This window comes from Cavia porcellus, unplaced genomic scaffold (genome assembly GCF_034190915.1).
Source record: "Cavia porcellus strain 051 isolate PalLab524CR breed Dunkin Hartley unplaced genomic scaffold, mCavPor4.1 scaffold_2, whole genome shotgun sequence".
NCBI lineage: Eukaryota > Metazoa > Chordata > Mammalia > Rodentia > Caviidae > Cavia > Cavia porcellus.
In genome coordinates this window covers 23,537,211-23,554,593 of record NW_026947485.1, presented here as the reverse complement: position 1 = coordinate 23,554,593, position 17,383 = coordinate 23,537,211, and the positions used below count along the sequence as shown (strand labels likewise).

Genomic DNA, 17,383 nt, shown 5'->3' with positions numbered 1-17,383 from the left:
CAGCAGAGTTATTCACAGACACTATTAAGTGTGTTCTCAGCAAGCATTTCAAAGTAGGGGAAAGTTATCAGGGACTGTTTCTTTGAAGAGGTGACTTGTGAGTGCTATCTTAAAGGATGAGTAAGAATTAGCCAAGTACTGAAAGGGAATGCCTTCCAAGTATGAGCATGAAGGAAAGGCGGCAGGGAAAAAGGTACGCGGACAGAAAGAGTTCTGCTCAGTAAGTAGGCACAGGACAGCTAGAATCATGAACAGTAACAAATGAGGGCACACAAACCAGTAGTAGAGGCCTGGAGGCCTCATATGCCATATTAGTCTGGTCATCTAAATCAGCGTAAGCTCCTGGAACCTTTTAGTTTAGGCAATTGTATGAATATACTTGTAATTTTAGTAGATCATCCTGGCAGTGATGTGCAGAAAGGACTTGGGAGATGGGTTACAAAGCTGCTTTGAGCAAACAGAAGATGACCCATAAAAAAGATCCCTGTGCAGTAAAGCAGGTGACTTTGTGGCATACACAGCACTCTCAGCAGAGTTCTTTAAGCTTCTAGATCCGCATGATTCTTACTTTGCTTGCAATTTAGTTAATATGATACTTGGTTTATCATTTAGTTAATATGATACTTGGTTTAATAGCTCATCGATCAGTGGCAAATTTACAAAGGAGGAGGGAGAAACTGCCAGAGCCAGTAACATTCTGAAGAAATAATAAATGGCCAGGAAAGAGAAGAGAAAATCTAATTAAACAACATGTACATAAACTTAGCTAGTAAGTCTAGAGGTAAGGAGCACAGGATAAGTACCAGAAAACTCAGGACAAGTACTTAACTTCTCTGAAGGTTTCCTAATCTTAAAATGGGAATATTAATAAAAGTGTCCCCATTATTTGGAATAGCTACGATAAGTATATAGATTAATGTTTAAAAGTTCATTTCTTGACAATGGTTAAGCACATGGTAAATAAAAGCTGTTCCTGTTACTATTAAAGTATTCTGGATCATTTAATTTGAGCCAGAGTCCTACTTTGGTGGATGTTCATTTGTTGTTACATTTAAAAAAATGGTTCTGTGGTATATACCTTTCGGAAGTCAGGAAATTAAAGTTTCACTGTAGATTTCCACAGGATGAATGACATGATTAAAGCAGTTAATAACAATTAGATAATTAAGATGATTCATAGTATAGTTACATATTAGGCAAATGGGTGGATGAATGCAAGCTTTTTGGCAAATGCAAATAAGTTCAAGTATTTGTGGAAGCCAAGGGAAAATATAGTTTTCTCTAAAGTTTTAAGGAATAAATATGAGGCATTGGAGATTGAGCACTGAGAGAGTTTACAGTCACAGAGTGGAAGGAAGACATAAAGCAAGCAGGGAGATGAAACCAGTGAACAATGATGCACAATGCAAGTCAGGATACTGAAACATGGTGGAAATTATTCTGGGAACAGAGACCCTAAAAGACTGCAAAAAATGCTGCAGCAAGGGCACAAGTGAACAGTTCTGTGCTGGGCACTCTGTGGCATCTCCAGAGTGACACAGCTGCTTAGCATCTATGCTATTTGCAAATTCCACTTGGCCCAAAGGATTCTGCATACTACCAAAATTATTCTCAGGACAAAAGGTTTAAGTAGGTTATTCACTTCTATGGCTTCTCTTGGTACAGTCTAGTTACTTATATCCATCTGATGTGAGATGTTTTGTATGTGGCCTGAGATAATTTCTTCCACCCAAGCAAGACAAAGGTTGGAAACACCTTACCTACTCAGTGTGCTGGTGGCATTGAAAATTACTCTGATGTTCTCCAATTTTTAATCTACTATAAGGACGTGCCTATGGACCACAATATAAGCAGGTCTTTGGACATAGAAAGTGCAGAGTTGAAGTGTGAAATAATGTTCACTTTGTTATTATTATTAATCACTTGTTATTATTGTCAAAACCACGCTGTGTTGAGGTGTACTGAATATAGTTCCCAAACAGCACTTAGTACACACACTTGGTTCTAGATGTTATAAATCTAAACAGAATTTGTATTTAAATGCTAATGTGAGATACTATAATGTATATTTCAGTTAATGCAGTATTGCATTTCTGATTCCAAGAAGTGTCCTAATTTCAACCACAGTGCAAATACTGTAATTTTTATATTTTGGGAATTAACATACCTTATACCAATGAAACTGTTTTCCTTGAACTGCGAAAATGACATTAATGTTGTTGTCTATTAGTTTTTCTGAAAGTTGACCTAGTGAGGGATGTTCCTGTAATAGAAGATGAAAAAAGAGAGTGAACTTTAGTAGCTCAGCCTCACACATATCTGAACATATATTGCGAAGAAAACTGTGCAATTTATATAACAATGTACCTACTTGGTAAATGTAAATGTTTTACTAGAGGCAATTGAATTATTTTCAAATGTAACATCAATATCAATGTGTTAAGAAGACTTTTATGGGAAAAATTCTAAAAAAAAAACCCTATAACACAAAAATGAAGAGGGCCTAACTAAACATGTACATATTCTTTTTTTGGGGGGGTGGATGGGTACCAGGAATCAAACTCATGACCTTGTGCTTGCCAGGTAGGCACTGCACCATTGAGCTACATCCCTGACCCAATATGTACATAAAGCTATCAAGACATCTTTAAAAAATTAGCATAGACTCATGTGGTGGAATTAAAAGATAATTAAATATTCATAAATAGAGACACATTAATGACAATTACATTTGAAAGCAAAATTCAGTAACAAGTATTAAAATGTAAGTGTGTATATGTATAGGCCTATAAACATATGCACATATAGATCCACACATATTTACATACTAATATGTGTATATATACATATTTGACTTATGACGTGATATAGTATGAACTTTCTTTAGAAATAGAAAAGTTTGTACTCAAGTCCTAGGTTTGTCACTTTATGACAGAAATTCTCAGTTCCATTCTCTGTGAACATATGAATAATATCTGCTTTCCGTGACTAATGGTAACATTAAGAAACCACAATAGTATGTGAAGAATTTGCTGTAGTTTCTTGTATGCAAAAGGTACCCAAGAATAATAGCAAATATGGTTTTTATTTCCCACTACTGGTACAAAATTACTATCTAGCTAGACATAGTAGTCTCATTTTTTTTTATGTTAGTGTTTTCTAGAAATTAAATTGATTGTTTCAACTCTCAGAGTGAATTAAATTGATAGTTCATCTCTCAGAGTGATAAAGTCAGACTCTACCTGGAGGCCTCCTACTGGCCTGTCAGTGCCTAACTGCAGGAATCAAAGCTCTTGTGACTTAGCCTAACCAGCATCATGAGACTGAACTTCAAATTATTTCATTGCCTTTGCTCCTTATTACACCCTTTAGTCCTAATGGTGCTTGTTTTATTGGAAATTTTTCCTCAACCAGCTTTGTTATTAATATCTCTGTCTTTTGAAAACTGTATGAATTTAAGAAAAAGTTAAATGGAGTAGTTTCACTTACAACCTAGGTTCTATGGCCCACCAACTAAATTTATAAATACAGACATTATTGTCTGATGTTTAAAAATATTACCGGGGCTGAGGATGTGACTTATTAGCATGCATGATGCCCTGGGTTCAACCCCAAGGAGAAGCCATGAATATTCTTTTATTTCTTTATTATCCATATTTGTTGTGGTAGCAATAACCCATTTTTTCACGGATTGCATTTAAATGTGATATGAAATCTACTCATGAAAAAGGCTTAAAAAGTATTACTACGTGGGTTTGCATAAGAACAATTCTGCCCAGAGCAATTGCCCAGAGATTATAATTTTAAAGTAATAGAAAAAAATCTTCCAAATATAAATTCTGCCAGTTAAATTCTTATTACTGTTCCTAATAAAATGCATAATCTTAAAATAGATTTATAACTGCTTGCATAATACGAGTAAATTAGAGAACAAGAGAAGGCAAGGTAAGTCTAGCTGTACTGGGAATATTGTTTTAATGGCAGCAACTACTTTTCAAATAATTTTGCTTTGACAAAAAATAATTGCAGCTGCCAAGCACTCACTTTCCTTAATTTTAAAAACTATTCATATTTTTAAGGAAAATGTAACCCATATGTTTTTAACCAGCTAATGCTTAACTCAAATAAAAATCAGTAAAGAACAGTTGAAAATGTAAGCAGCTTTTGGAGCCTTCTTAATCTCGCTCCTTTTGCAAAAACAGAAAATCACATTGGCTAAACGTACACAAAATTTAAATCTAGAATATTCTAGTTTGGTCAGAAGTGCATTTAAAAGATTGGTCAGAGTTTTAAGCTTAAAAGAACACATGTTTCAAACCCTAGAGAGAAATCTATTTTAAAAGAAAATTCCAAGTACCTTGAGGCAGATTTCTAGAAATTACAAATGTATAACAGATGTTTAAATAAACCACCATTGACAAGAGACCTATGGATTAATGGCCCCTTCTGAGGGCCCTGCCCCCTTCCTCCATGAAGCATATTATCATTTAGGACTTTATCTTTTATGTGCTTTGTTTTGCCAGCAGGAGAACACACTCCCGCACAGGCAGCTGGGTTCCTAGTGCCGTCATTGCCTCTCAATCTAACCCCCGCCTCTAACCCATTACATGTTGTTTCTCTTAACCCCGAAAATAATTACTAGAGATAACAAGCATGTCAGGGGCAAAAGGGAGAAGGGAAAGCAATATGCCAAGCCAGCTGCTAAGTAATTAAGGCTGTGTAAGGAAGTAAGTTATAAATGTCAGAAGGGAAGTGGAGGTAAGAAAGTCTTTGGGAGCAATTTCAGTTAAAGTGATAACGCTAGAGATGCACGGTAGAAGTTTAATAACCCATGTATCTAGGTGGATAAAGAGAAACATTTACATTTCTCTCCACCTTAAGTAAAAGTTGGTAATAAAAAGCTTATAAGATAATTGAGAATTTGTAAATTGAATATTATAATAATATAGCTAAACAGCCCCAATAATTTAAATGTCAATTGTATGAATTATATTTTAGGCTTTTCATATAGAGGAAAGACACAAATAAGATGGGAGCAATCTGAAAGCAGAGATTTATCTAGAGATGAAAACTTTAAAGTATATGCTGTCAGTTACATCTACCCAGACCCAATTTTCTATCTATATGGAGGTACAGTGATGGCTGCCTAGATCAGGGTTTCTCAACAGAAGGGTTTTTTTTAACATTTGAGGATGGATATTGCTTGTTGTGAGAGCAGCTTGTAGAATGCAGGAAGTTAGCAGCGTCCCTGACTCTACCCACTAGAGAATGATAGTTCTTCTTTGCCCTAGCTGTGACTACCATGTCTCTGGACATGGTAGAAGGTAAAGTTGCTTGATTTGAGAAACACACCAAGAGCAGGAACTCTGCCAACAGACCACCTGGAGCTTCATCTCCTGGCTCTGTAGTTGCTTGCAATGTGCTATGGTTTGGACCTTCAACATTCCTAAGGTCCATGTGTTGAAAGCTTAGTGCCCAGACAGGTGCTGGTGGGAGGGAGTGTAACATGAAGACCTGGGACCTAGTGGAAGGTCTTCAGGCCATTGGGGTGAGTCTCTGAAGGAGGCTGTGGAACCTAGTTCCTTCTTTCTCTCTTTTCGTCCAAGGTCATGATTCCAATGGACTGGCTGTGCCATCAGGACTGTAGCCTCCAAGACTGTGAGTCCAAATAAATCGTTTTTCTTTTTAAAGTGATTATTCCAGGTAAGTGTTGTAGTAATGAAAATTTGATAGATACACTATGTGCCTGAGCAGCAGTCAATATTCCATGGAATCCTATTTCCGTATCCACATCTATATCCATATTGATATTTAACAGATATAAACACTAGCATCTACCTCTCAGACTTATGTAGTGATAAATGAGATAATGTAAAGACTTTCATTTACCACTCTACAATTATCTCATCCACGTTTATGGTGAACAGGGACTCCTGTCTTGTTACACTGGCTGGTGTCGGTCACAAGCACTGCTCTACAAAGGCATTGTGTAAGACAGGACACTTATGCCACCGTACTTACATTTCCTCATTTTCAAAACAGAAATGAAGCAATATCTCACCTCTTTGTGGTATTCAGTGGTTTCAATAAACGATTGCTTACCCAGAGATATTTGGGGCCATTATTTAATATGTCAGATATACTCTTGGTTCTGCTTGAGTGGATCTGCTTTATATATTTACCCTTTATAACTGGTGCTGGAATCTATGGCTCCTGCCAAAAGCAGGGATTGGTTGGAATCATGGTACTCTGCCTCCTGAAGGAGAGCATGGATTACAATTTTTGTAAGCATTTTAAGAATGGTAACACAAATTTTCTTCCTTATATGATTTGACCAAAACATCTCATTTAATTATAATATTACATTCCATAAATTTCTAAATCAAATTTAAATTCTGTCATGTTACCACTCTATTCCTCGGTTGCATTTCATTCCATTCCAGAGGCACCACAGAGGCAGAGGCAGGCTCCTCAGAGCCTGCTGTGGATGATTTCTGCGTGCAACATTTGCTTTCAATAATAATAATAATAATAGATCCAGCTAAATACTGTTTGCAGACATCATTTTCTGGCTACTTTTCTAAGAACATAAAAAGCATTTAAATTAGGTTTCTTAAGTAATGCAGAAATTTTTACACTATTTATAATTTACAGCAGATCAGCAAACATTAATATGATATCAGGCATTAGTTTTAGAACCTCCATAAAATGTCGCATTATTTAAATGAACTTGAACATTGACATAAATCTTTCTCATTACGCTCAGTCCCTTGCACAAAATCAGTGCTCAGTGAATTATCATGTTTATTAATATGTAGCTGAAACACAATGGTGGGAAGCAGAAACCAAGATACTAAACATTCTCCAAAAGTGAAGAAGCTATTTCTTATAGAGCAGCAAAAATAATTAAGAGACTTCTTTACTGAAAGGTTAAAATTCAACTCTACCTGGTATTAGTATTAGCTACAAATGTCTTCCAGACTTTGAAAATGTCAAAAATATCTTTTGCAGAAAAAAGAGCATGGAAATATATTTAATAACTTCATAAAATCTTAACTCACATAGGAAAGTATACAATTGAATTAGTTTATAATGTCCTTAAGCTCTTTTTTTTACCTGCTGTTATAGAAAAATTCATGGTAAAAAAAATAAAATAAAATGAATAAAGAGCTTCCCAAATAACATACAAAAGTTAAGTAGTTGACTATTTATCCACAAGGAAGTATAAGCCTGCACTGAAACATAATGTATTTCCTGAAACTCTACCTTTTTTCTTTTTATTGATGTGTTTCGAGTACATAATAAATATGCTCATCATGGGGTACTGGTATTGGAACATATACCTAAATATATTGCGTCTTGATACTATTCTGTCTTAATCATCTAAGATGCTGGTATTCTTGCACCCCAATACAATTGCAGACAAAGGAATACACTATGAAGTAAGCAGTGGGGAATTCTAAGGAAGAAAAGCATGGAAATATAATGTAATAACTTCATAAAAGTTTGTTAACTCATGTAGGAAAGTAAAGAATTAAATTAGTTTAAAATGTTCTGAAGCTTTTTTTTCATCTGCAAACATGGACTTGAAAAAGATATATGGAAAAGGAAATATCAAACCTAACTACAAGATACTAATAAACTGCTTGCATTCATACTGTACATACAGCAAGAGTAGGGCATTTTCATCTATCTATTCAGTCTCTCTATTCAGGAGTGAGACTCACACCAACATCTGCAACTGCCATTGATAAGGTTCACTGCATGACCTCCATGTACTTGCTCTCCCTGTGACTGACAAGCTTTGTGCTGTTCTTGGCCTCTGCCAAGGGTGGGTCAATGGTTTCTGGAGGCCTCATACTAAGGCTGGAATAACCCTGGAGGAGCTGGGTGGGGAGGCCCGATCAAATTCCAGGCCTTCAGTGTGAATAGCTCATCTTCTGCATCTCACTTCTTAGGAAGGATGTCATTCTTTAAACTGTCATGATTATAGGGCAGGTTCTAATGCTACATTACTATTCAAGTTGTTTATCCTGGCATTTAATCTTAAAAGGCAGTGAAAATGTCATTTATTCAATACCGTAACATCATTTGCCAACAGCCATATGCAAATTTGAACAGTTTATAAACAGAAATTATTTTAAACTATACAGTATCTTGTTTTGTAATTTATGGAAGTCAAATCATCTGGCTTATACTGTCATATATTAAGGCTGCGGCTGAAATGTTAGAAAGAAGTTATACAAAGAATGTATTTTTTGTACTTTTTCTACTTTTTGTTGAGACATTGACAAAGTGGTCAAGAACCCAGATTTTATTCTGAATTTGTGGTGGACTGTGTCCTAGATCTGTAATTTATTAATTTTTTAGCCATCTTGAGGTAACTTTAACTTTTCCAACCTTCATACTCTTTGTTTGTAAAGGCTGATAATTAGAATTACCCTATGGAGTTTTTATAAAGATAAATGTGCTAAATGTTTTTTACTGGTAGCTTTTACCAGTCTAGGGGTCATATTGACTTTTATGAAATATCTATGTATATGAACAGAACTATGGATCCTATAATTTAGACATATAAAAGGTCTTTTATTAATTATTCCCCTCTTTAGAGAAAAGAGCTGGAATTTGGTTCTTTTTCTTAAGAAGCTCAGATCTCATTCAATGTTATTAGCATTGGCTGCTGCAGATAAAGTGTTTATTTGTGTAACTTACACAAATTTTAAGATGCCTCCATCAAGGCTAAATTGAAGAGGACAGAAGTCACATTAAAATAAACATGTATAAAAGCTTAGAGTTAGAGTAAATGTAGCCTTATATACAGGAGATTTCAGAGCTGGTGCATATCTTTATGCAAATAAATCCATAACCATGGGTTCAATACAAGTACTTTAACGTCTTTTGCTTTAGGGTAGTTTTCTAGAAATGTGGGAATTAGAGTTCCCACGGAAAAGATCTTTTAAAATATAGACTTGTGTTAACTAAGATAAAAGTCATCTAAGGTATCAACATGCAGACCCCTCCTTAGTTTACTCAATATATTAAATCAATGACAAATAGAAGGCTCATTCCTTTATCTATGTTGAACAATGACAAGAAAGTAAAAACAGCTCATGATAGATTGTCCAGTTTCCTGATATCACAAGAACCCAACACTGTGGAATCTAAGATTCCACTGGAATTACAATTTATTTTCATAAGGTTCTATGACATGATATGTCTAAAATTATGATAGCTATTTTTTCCCTAAGGGATCCTCCCTAGATAAGCAACAGCATCCTTTCAAATACTCCGATGGAGAGATGGCTTCAGTCGCTTGGCAAAACTTCAAAAAAATAATGCAATTTGAGAATAATGTCACTGGTATTTTTCCTTTTAAAAAATGCTTCTGGGTCTCACAATGGAATAGTCCCTCTTGTCTCTTCCTCCTCTTTCAATAAATAAACTAGACTAACTAGGATTGGAAGAAGTCAAACAGGAGGAGAGATACACAGGAAGTGACTAAGTAGAGGTCGGTGGGTCTGTCAAGGTGAATGAGACTGCACAGAAGACAATTAGCAAGGGGACTGACCCTAGTGGAGCAATTCCAATCCTGAATTTTTAAAAACTCTGAGTGTTGAACTTGTTTGAAATGATAATACAATTGTGCCCTCAACCTTCTGTGAGCATGATGGGGTGTTCTAGATAAACTGATGATTTAAAAAAATTTTACCATAATTGTGGGAAACCACACAAATTTCAGCATAACTTACATTTCTAATACTGTAGTTTCTAAACTATATTCAAGGTGCCTTGGAGCACCACAGCTCACTCACAAGAGTAGCATGAAAACTTTTAAATTTTCAAGGGAAACAATATAGTGACCATAATTTTCAGGGATCCATAACTTACTAGCTGGAGGTTGGCCACAGTTTTAAAATTATGTTTGGCTTTGTCTAAGTAACATGTATTTGCTAAGTGACATGCAGATCAACATGAAAATAACGTGGAACAGGAAATTAAGGTGGCAGTGCCCAGTCTATTTACACAGTTTGAGAAATTCCTGTTACTCACCTATTAAAAGATATATATCATGGACTTAACTATGTAATGAATAGAATTGTTAGATAACTTCTTTTCTTTTTTTGTCTTGGTACCAGGGATTGAACTCATGACCTTGTGCTTAGCAGGCAAGTGTTTGAGCCACTGAGCTAAATCCCCAGTCCTTAGGTAATTCCTTTGGCCTGAGAGTGTTGTGGAGATAACTTCTGAGACAGTAGAGTTCATGAATTAAGAAAGTTTGACAGCTTATATCCTGCCATTTGCAAAAATGTAGAAATAGTTATCAACATTTATGCCTAGACTTACCTAATCTAGAGTTGATATGGTTCTAAAAGATTGTATCTAAACATATAATCCAAACCCTATGTCAACTCACAGAAAATAATTCAGATCTTCATAGCTCTAAAAAGCTGCCTTACAGAAATATAAGTTTTAGAGGCAGGAAGAGAGGTGTAAAGTAGATAAAGCCTGCCTTGTTTTATCTTTTTTTCACTTTGTTTCTGGTCTCTATTGAGTTTTTATCTATTGAACTGTGAAGATTACTCATGGTAGTTGAATTTTCTTATCACTATTTCATATACTTGTAAGTATCAAACCCATAGAAGTAGTCTATTTATGTAAAGCAAAGGCAAATTGTTTTCCTTTTAAGGGTCCTTAGATCATACAAAAGTAAGCTCTTTTATCACTTTTACATTGAAAGATTATATACAGTGCCTTTTAGTTTATCAAAGAGTCAGGTCCTAGATGTTGTCAAAGTATGATGGCCGTGTATTTTACTGAGGACCATACGTTGTCTTTCATAGCTAATCTGGTTCTTTAAGTTGCCTCTCTTGCTGATTTCTGGCGAGAGATTGGAGTTGCCAATGTAAACTTGTACTTTAACCCCCAAACTCATAGCTATGAAAGAACCATTCCTACGTTACCATGGTTGTTGATTTGACGTAGACATTGTTTTTCAGATGGCAGTTTCCGTCATTTGGCACCACTATCCCTGCCAGTTTGCTATCAAGAGCGAGATGAGATGTCTGATCTGTCATCACCAGCAGCAATCTTTTAGCTTCTTTTCTCCATCCAATATGACTCTTAAAATAAACATGTAATTAGACCTTGTACAATAACATAGATCTGTACTGTGGTTTTGCCTCAAGTAAACGATATGTTTGAGTTGACAAACTTTAAGATGGGCTAGAATGATGTACTTAAGTAAAATGCTGCTTGCTTCATAAATAGCATCCCCATTTATTTGTGTATGCTCTATTTCACCACAGTCACTTGACCACACTGGTTCCTGGCTGCAGATTTCTGGTGCTCCACTGGTGCAGGGGATAAACTGGGTTACAAAGAAGGTCAATAAAGTCATGTGGGACAACTAGCTTTTTCTGGTTTTCCCTTGGAGTATGGTAAAAGAAAAGAGTAGCCCTTTTGGAAAGACTTTGTGTGCATGGTCCCTTCCTAACTGAGCCCCTTGGACCTAAACATGTGCCAAAATGAATAACACTGGTGATGTTCTTCTATGCTAAAGTTTCACTCCTTAAGTCAAAGAGAAAATAAAAATGCCCAGTCGTGTTAGTGTTTAATGACATGAAACTTCTTACCTCACAGACGGCTGCCTGAAGCATGGCATCAAAACCTCCTTCGGGGGTGTCAATATTTCCAGAGATCTTTTGTCTGTGAACTGCTTTTTCAAACTCAGTGATATTTTCTGTCAGAGACAGTACATGGATATACCCATGGGGAGGCATACAGTCTAAATTGTAGTCACTATATGGGAAAAGAAGTGCAAAGTCTATTTTGCTATGATTCCTTAGAAGTTACAGAATACTCCTAATAGTAAATTCGTGTAGTTAATATGAGAAATAAGTAGAATTCTGGGGGGGAATCAGGGACATTTTGTAACACAAAAACGTGTAAAATTATGTTTAATACTGGTGAGCATTTCTTCATGAGGGGAAATAAGAGCAGTAAGGTTTGGTGTGTAAAGAGTAAAGAAGGTTAAACATGTTCTTTAGGTTCCAAGGTAACTTGGAGTATGTAGTGTGAGGCAATTTTAGCAGTTTATGGAAGTCTGAAATATGTTAAAATAAAAATATATATGAGGAAAGTTATACAGATTTATTCCTCTGATAAGCGAACAGATAAAAGGTATATTTGAAAGTTGTGCATTTAAAGTCAGTTCTGCTTTTTCACACTGAGGCATCTTCTATTTATAAATAGAATTCCAAAAGGCTAAGAAAAAAGCTTTCTAAGTCATCAATGCTAATCTTTTGACTCCCTCTTTATGTATTAGCTGAGCTGTTTTTGTACTCATATCAAAAGCAATGTAAACATATACAGTCACGATACAGCGATGGAGAGACTCATTAAAGATACTTTAAATTGTACTAAATCTGAATTCCACAAAGTTGGAGCAATCACTAAGGAGAAATATAGAATCTCCACAGAGGTATTTATATACATACAGCCTGAATGTTGGAAGTTTATAAAAAGCTCACTAATATGAAGTAGGGCTATTTGTATGAGTGATAAAAACATACAATTCCTCTTTTAATGTTTTTGATTGTTTAATAAAACAAAATTATCAAGCCTAAATTCTTTACAAAATGAAAATTTATAAGACAAAGATTTATATTATACACACCAAATATTAAATACCTGCACTGATTATGGATCCTCTCCGGGTGGATGCTAATGTATGGAGAAACGGTCTTATCAACATATGACCCAAATCCAAGGCGGAAGTCATGGGAGAAAAATGCCATTTTTCTAGATAAGTCATTTCCGACAGAATTTAATTTTTCTATATTATTGTGCATTGATGCTGATACATCAACCAGATAATAAAGATCTACAGGATATTTCTTCAGAGGATGAATTTTCATAATAAAATTAGCCTCGGCTCCTAGTTCAAAACAAGAGGGAAAAAATATCATGTAGCTTTCATTTTATATATCTCAGGGTAAGCTGTCAAAAAGTCAGTCACACTTTAGAATGTAGAACAAATATCACAAATTTGTACATTATAAGCTCTGGATGATTCTAGAATAAGTATAAGGCTTTTCAAAAACCAATTTATTAGTCTTAATCTTCTGCAATGCATATCTCACAATCCTGAAGATCAGACAGGGCTAATAATCAACGAACCAACTGAATGTAAATTTGATGGGGTGTCATCACATAAGCCGTTGCCCCAAGTAGTTAAAAAAAACGCAGAACAAACGCAGCAAGCAACATTCTGTCCGCAATGAAGAGTGTAGGTAGCTGTGCTTGTGGAGTGACTTGAACCAAACCAGAAAGATACACTCAACTGAATGTAGATTTCAATCTTTTTTGAGTTCAAATATACTTACATATGAAATGTAAAACCTCTGATACTGTGTAGTACCATAAGCTATTCAAAACAATGAGTATTTCCTCACGAATTAGCTAATGAGAAAAATGGTGGAAAGAAAGGTTTCTAGGGGTGGTACAACGAAGATCTGGAGCATATTTGTCCTGTACATAGTAGGGGCTCAGTAAATATATGTAGCAGATGGATTACAGAAGGAGGCATGAGTCTTGAGAAAAATAACTGGGTGGGAGGAAGCACCCCAATGAGAAATGTGTGGGGAGTTTCCCAAGGACAGCTGTCTGTGATGCAGTTTTATTTAGCTTTCTATCCTATTATCCTTTGATATAAGGACCTGGTTATTCCCAGAGGGCTCTACAGAGTTAGTTGGTAAGTCTGTTTTTAATTTTAATATATTGGGAAAAGTCATCTATTTATAATCTGTGAATTTTACTTTTTAAACAATAAAGCAAATGGATCTGACATTCTAATTATTTGTCCATGGAGAATATGTTAAGTGGAAGGCATTTTAAAAAATTCCAACTTGTATACATAATTGGAGTCTGAGCTCCTTCTGAGGGGAATCCCCTAGGGCATCAACTCATAAAGCAATTAAAAGTAGCAATATTTTTCTTTTCAATTATTTCACAATTCAGATGTTTTCCAGTTGGATCACCTAACATACAAAATAGTAAACTTTTAAAGCTATATAATAATAATTACTAAAGAAAGAGGCTATTTATTCATGCCTGATTTTATGTGCAGGAAACCTCTTTAGTGTAATATTTTCCTACTTTGGCAGCTCTGGAGTTTGGAAGGAGCATAAGCAGTCCAGCCCTGCCTATTCCTCCACACCTTCTCTTTAGAACTGGGTTGCCTTAGAGAGCATTTATTCTGCTCAGCTTTGGGGCTGCCAGTGAATAGACCTATCTGTAGGAGTGGAAATGTTGGAAACTGGTATCCAGGGTAAGCTAATGAGAAATACACATAGAACAACTGAGCAGAAGAGTTCATGTTGAGGGGCTTGAACTTTAATGCATATGTCAATCTTCTTTTAAATTTTTAAATTTATAAGCTGTGTAGTTGTTTTTGTTGACAGTTGACTTGGGCATATGGCTGAAAGCCTTAGGCACTAACCACTCGGTATTTTTCTGTTGGAATCACTGCAGTTTATGAGGGCACTATCTAGAGATGAATGGCTGGTTGTTTTTGTAGAGGCATTGAGAGCAGTAAACATTCAGCACATTGTTTAGGGGGCTCACCATAAGTATGGTTTGGTGACCTAAGCAAAACTACAAGAGTCTGTGTAGTATCAGCAAAATTAAAATTCTTGGAGGTCCAAGCTATTCAAGGCACTCCAGCCAAATGCTAGCCACACAGAGAACCTCTGTAGATGCCACCTGTTCACAGCCTATAATCATGCCCTGGTCTCAGTGGCCTCCATGAAGAAGAGGCTATCAGGAAGCACAGTCAAATGGTCAGGGGTTAAGCATGTAGGCTACGGTGGCTTGATTTGGGATTACCCAAATGCCAGCCTTAGCACAGGTCCCTGGATTAGTTGAAGTCCTTAACATGGGTAAGATGAATTTTAAACAGTGGGGGAAAGGACTGGGGGTTTAGCTCAGTGGTGTAAGTGCCAACCTGACAAGTTTGAGGTCCTGAGTTTGATTCCCAGTATGAAAAAAAGATAAAAATATTAATAATAATGGAGGAAAGGAGAATCTTTAAACACGCAAGTCTTTCAATCATTTCTGGAAAGAACAATAAAATGCTACATTACATTGCAAAGGCCCTGAACTTCCTATGAAGTTCATGTTTTAAGTGCTAGCTCAAAGTAGGGGGCCCAGTTAGGCTGATCCCAAATTCTACTTTATTTTCTAGAAGGAAACAGAAGAGGTCAAGCTTGAGTTACCATTTGTTACCCACAAGCTTATTTCCCACAGTCTCTAACTGGTTATGGACTGAATAATTATATGAGAGGAAAAAAGTTTTGGATACAAGATTTCTAGACAATAATATTCCATAGTTAGAGACAGTAGAAATTCCTTCTAGCAACATGCATAGTTCATATAGGAGTGCTACCAACAGAGGGCTCAAAGGCCAAATGACATAAAAGCTATGGAACATATTGGTTCATAGAGAAACATGTCTAAATATGTGACTTAATATTGTGTATTACCAAGATAGCTATGCCTTTGATACTAGTTTTAGAGCTATCTTGATTGATTTTGATAGATTGTGTTTATAGATTCCATAAAATGGGCAAGGAATCAAGAAAAAAATCATTATTAAGCTTCTAAATACTATTGAATCTTTGCCAATGCTTTTAGGAACTGCCTTTGGGCTAGAATACTTTCTTAGTTCTGGAAACATAATTTGGCCTCAAGGCCAAATTAAACAGCTTGGGATTTACTTTTTTTTTTAAAAAATTGGGTTGTTACAGGTCTGTGCTATGATAATCTAGTATATTCCATTAACTTTAAAATCTTTTAAAAAGTGAGACATTTAAGACTCTGCAGTGAAATTCAAACTGCATTAAGCTGGTAAAATGTTGGAGGAACTATTAATCTCCCTTTAAAAATACTCAAGATTTAGCTTAGAAAAGATCTCAGGCTCACTGGAGCATCAAGAATCCACACAGGTATTGAGATAAAGTAGATTCAAAAGATGAGGATAAAAAATTGTAGGTCTGAATTAAAAAGAATCTCACATAGGCAGGTAATTTGATATTGAACTTAAATTCCTTTGATTATTCACTGAAATATTTGTGTATTGCATATCTTTTAATTTTGTCAGAAGATTTTGAATTTCAAATTTCTTGGAATGTTCAACATGATGTGAGATTTTTGCTGCAATTATATTATTTGACTATCTGAACAGTTTTGTAAACTCTCATTATAGAACCACTACATTGGACAAGGCACGTAGGCATAATTTGAGATGAGAAATAAAATGAAACATGAGAGTTACTTAATTAACAAAGCACTAGGACCCATTTCAGGGGTTCAGGCAAGTCTTCACTTTCAATCGGTGGGCCTGCAATTGGTACCTAAGAAATGATCTGGCAAAGTGGACTGGCCATATGAAAACAACAACATAACTATCCCGAGACACCACTGCCTTCTTTCTTGAATGAAACCATACCTTCAGGTTTATCAGCTGCTTAGGGATTATATCCAATTGTTTAAAACAAAGTGGCTGGCATGTTGGAGATGTGAGGTAAATCTTCCTACAAAAATAACCCTCCATAGTTTACGAGGTAATTTTATCTAAAGAAATTCATTAAATTTTTACAATTTACATTCAGCATATGTCCATTACTACTTTAGAACTATCTAGAATACTCCAAGCATTAGGTTTTATTAAGGTTACATTCAGTGGAATGTTTTACACTGCCAAGGATGAACTTGACTGGAATATAGTCTCCACAGATTTTCAGGTGTTATGTGCCACGGGCTAATATTTAGATTGGTTTTAATAAAGAATATAAGTCAGTGTGCCCTTTTTGTCTCACATAAAGTTAATTATAGCTGCTCTTATCACGTTCTGGGGTTGAGATGTTGGAGATAATGGGTAATAATGACTATTCTCTTTCTCTTATTTTTAACAATCATAGAAAATAATGAGTAATTTTCTATGATGAGAAATGAGATTCTAGGGATGACTCAATTCTTTTTTTTGTTTCATCTTTTTTGGTCATGATATCAATACTACCTTCTTTTGAACTGCTTTATATTTTTGAAAGACAGACAATGTGAATAATCTGTTTGAGTGTGTATTTAGGTGAATTTCTTTAAAATATATTCATATTCTCCTGGATGCAATTCTCCTTTTTTTTCCTCTGGGATTTAAATCATAAAATCAGGATATATTCCTATGCATTTTGTTATTCTTGATTTTTTCTTGAATAATTTCCATGGTATCTTCACTTGTCCTATTCTATAATCCCACTTTCCTATGATAACTGTTTTTACCACAGAGTCCATGTTTTTGAAGGTTAAAATTACTTACGTCACTGTC

General features: G+C 35.4%; 1 protein-coding gene across 4 annotated transcripts in view; it reads right to left on the bottom strand.

Annotated features, from left to right (window-relative positions):
* Itgb8 (integrin subunit beta 8) overlaps positions 1 to 17,383 on the bottom strand; it is an 88,133-nt gene that overhangs the window by 21,991 nt on the left and 48,759 nt on the right. For all 4 annotated transcript variants that reach the window (XM_063239228.1, XM_063239236.1, XM_003469807.5 and 1 more), the window contains 4 exons: positions 12,691 to 12,937; positions 11,634 to 11,799; positions 10,962 to 11,120; positions 2,168 to 2,263 (listed from right to left, as the gene is read on the bottom strand). In XM_063239228.1, the coding sequence (XP_063095298.1) occupies positions 2,168 to 2,263; positions 10,962 to 11,120; positions 11,634 to 11,799; positions 12,691 to 12,937 (668 nt within the window). The remainder of the gene's footprint in view (positions 1 to 2,167; positions 2,264 to 10,961; positions 11,121 to 11,633; positions 11,800 to 12,690; positions 12,938 to 17,383) is intronic.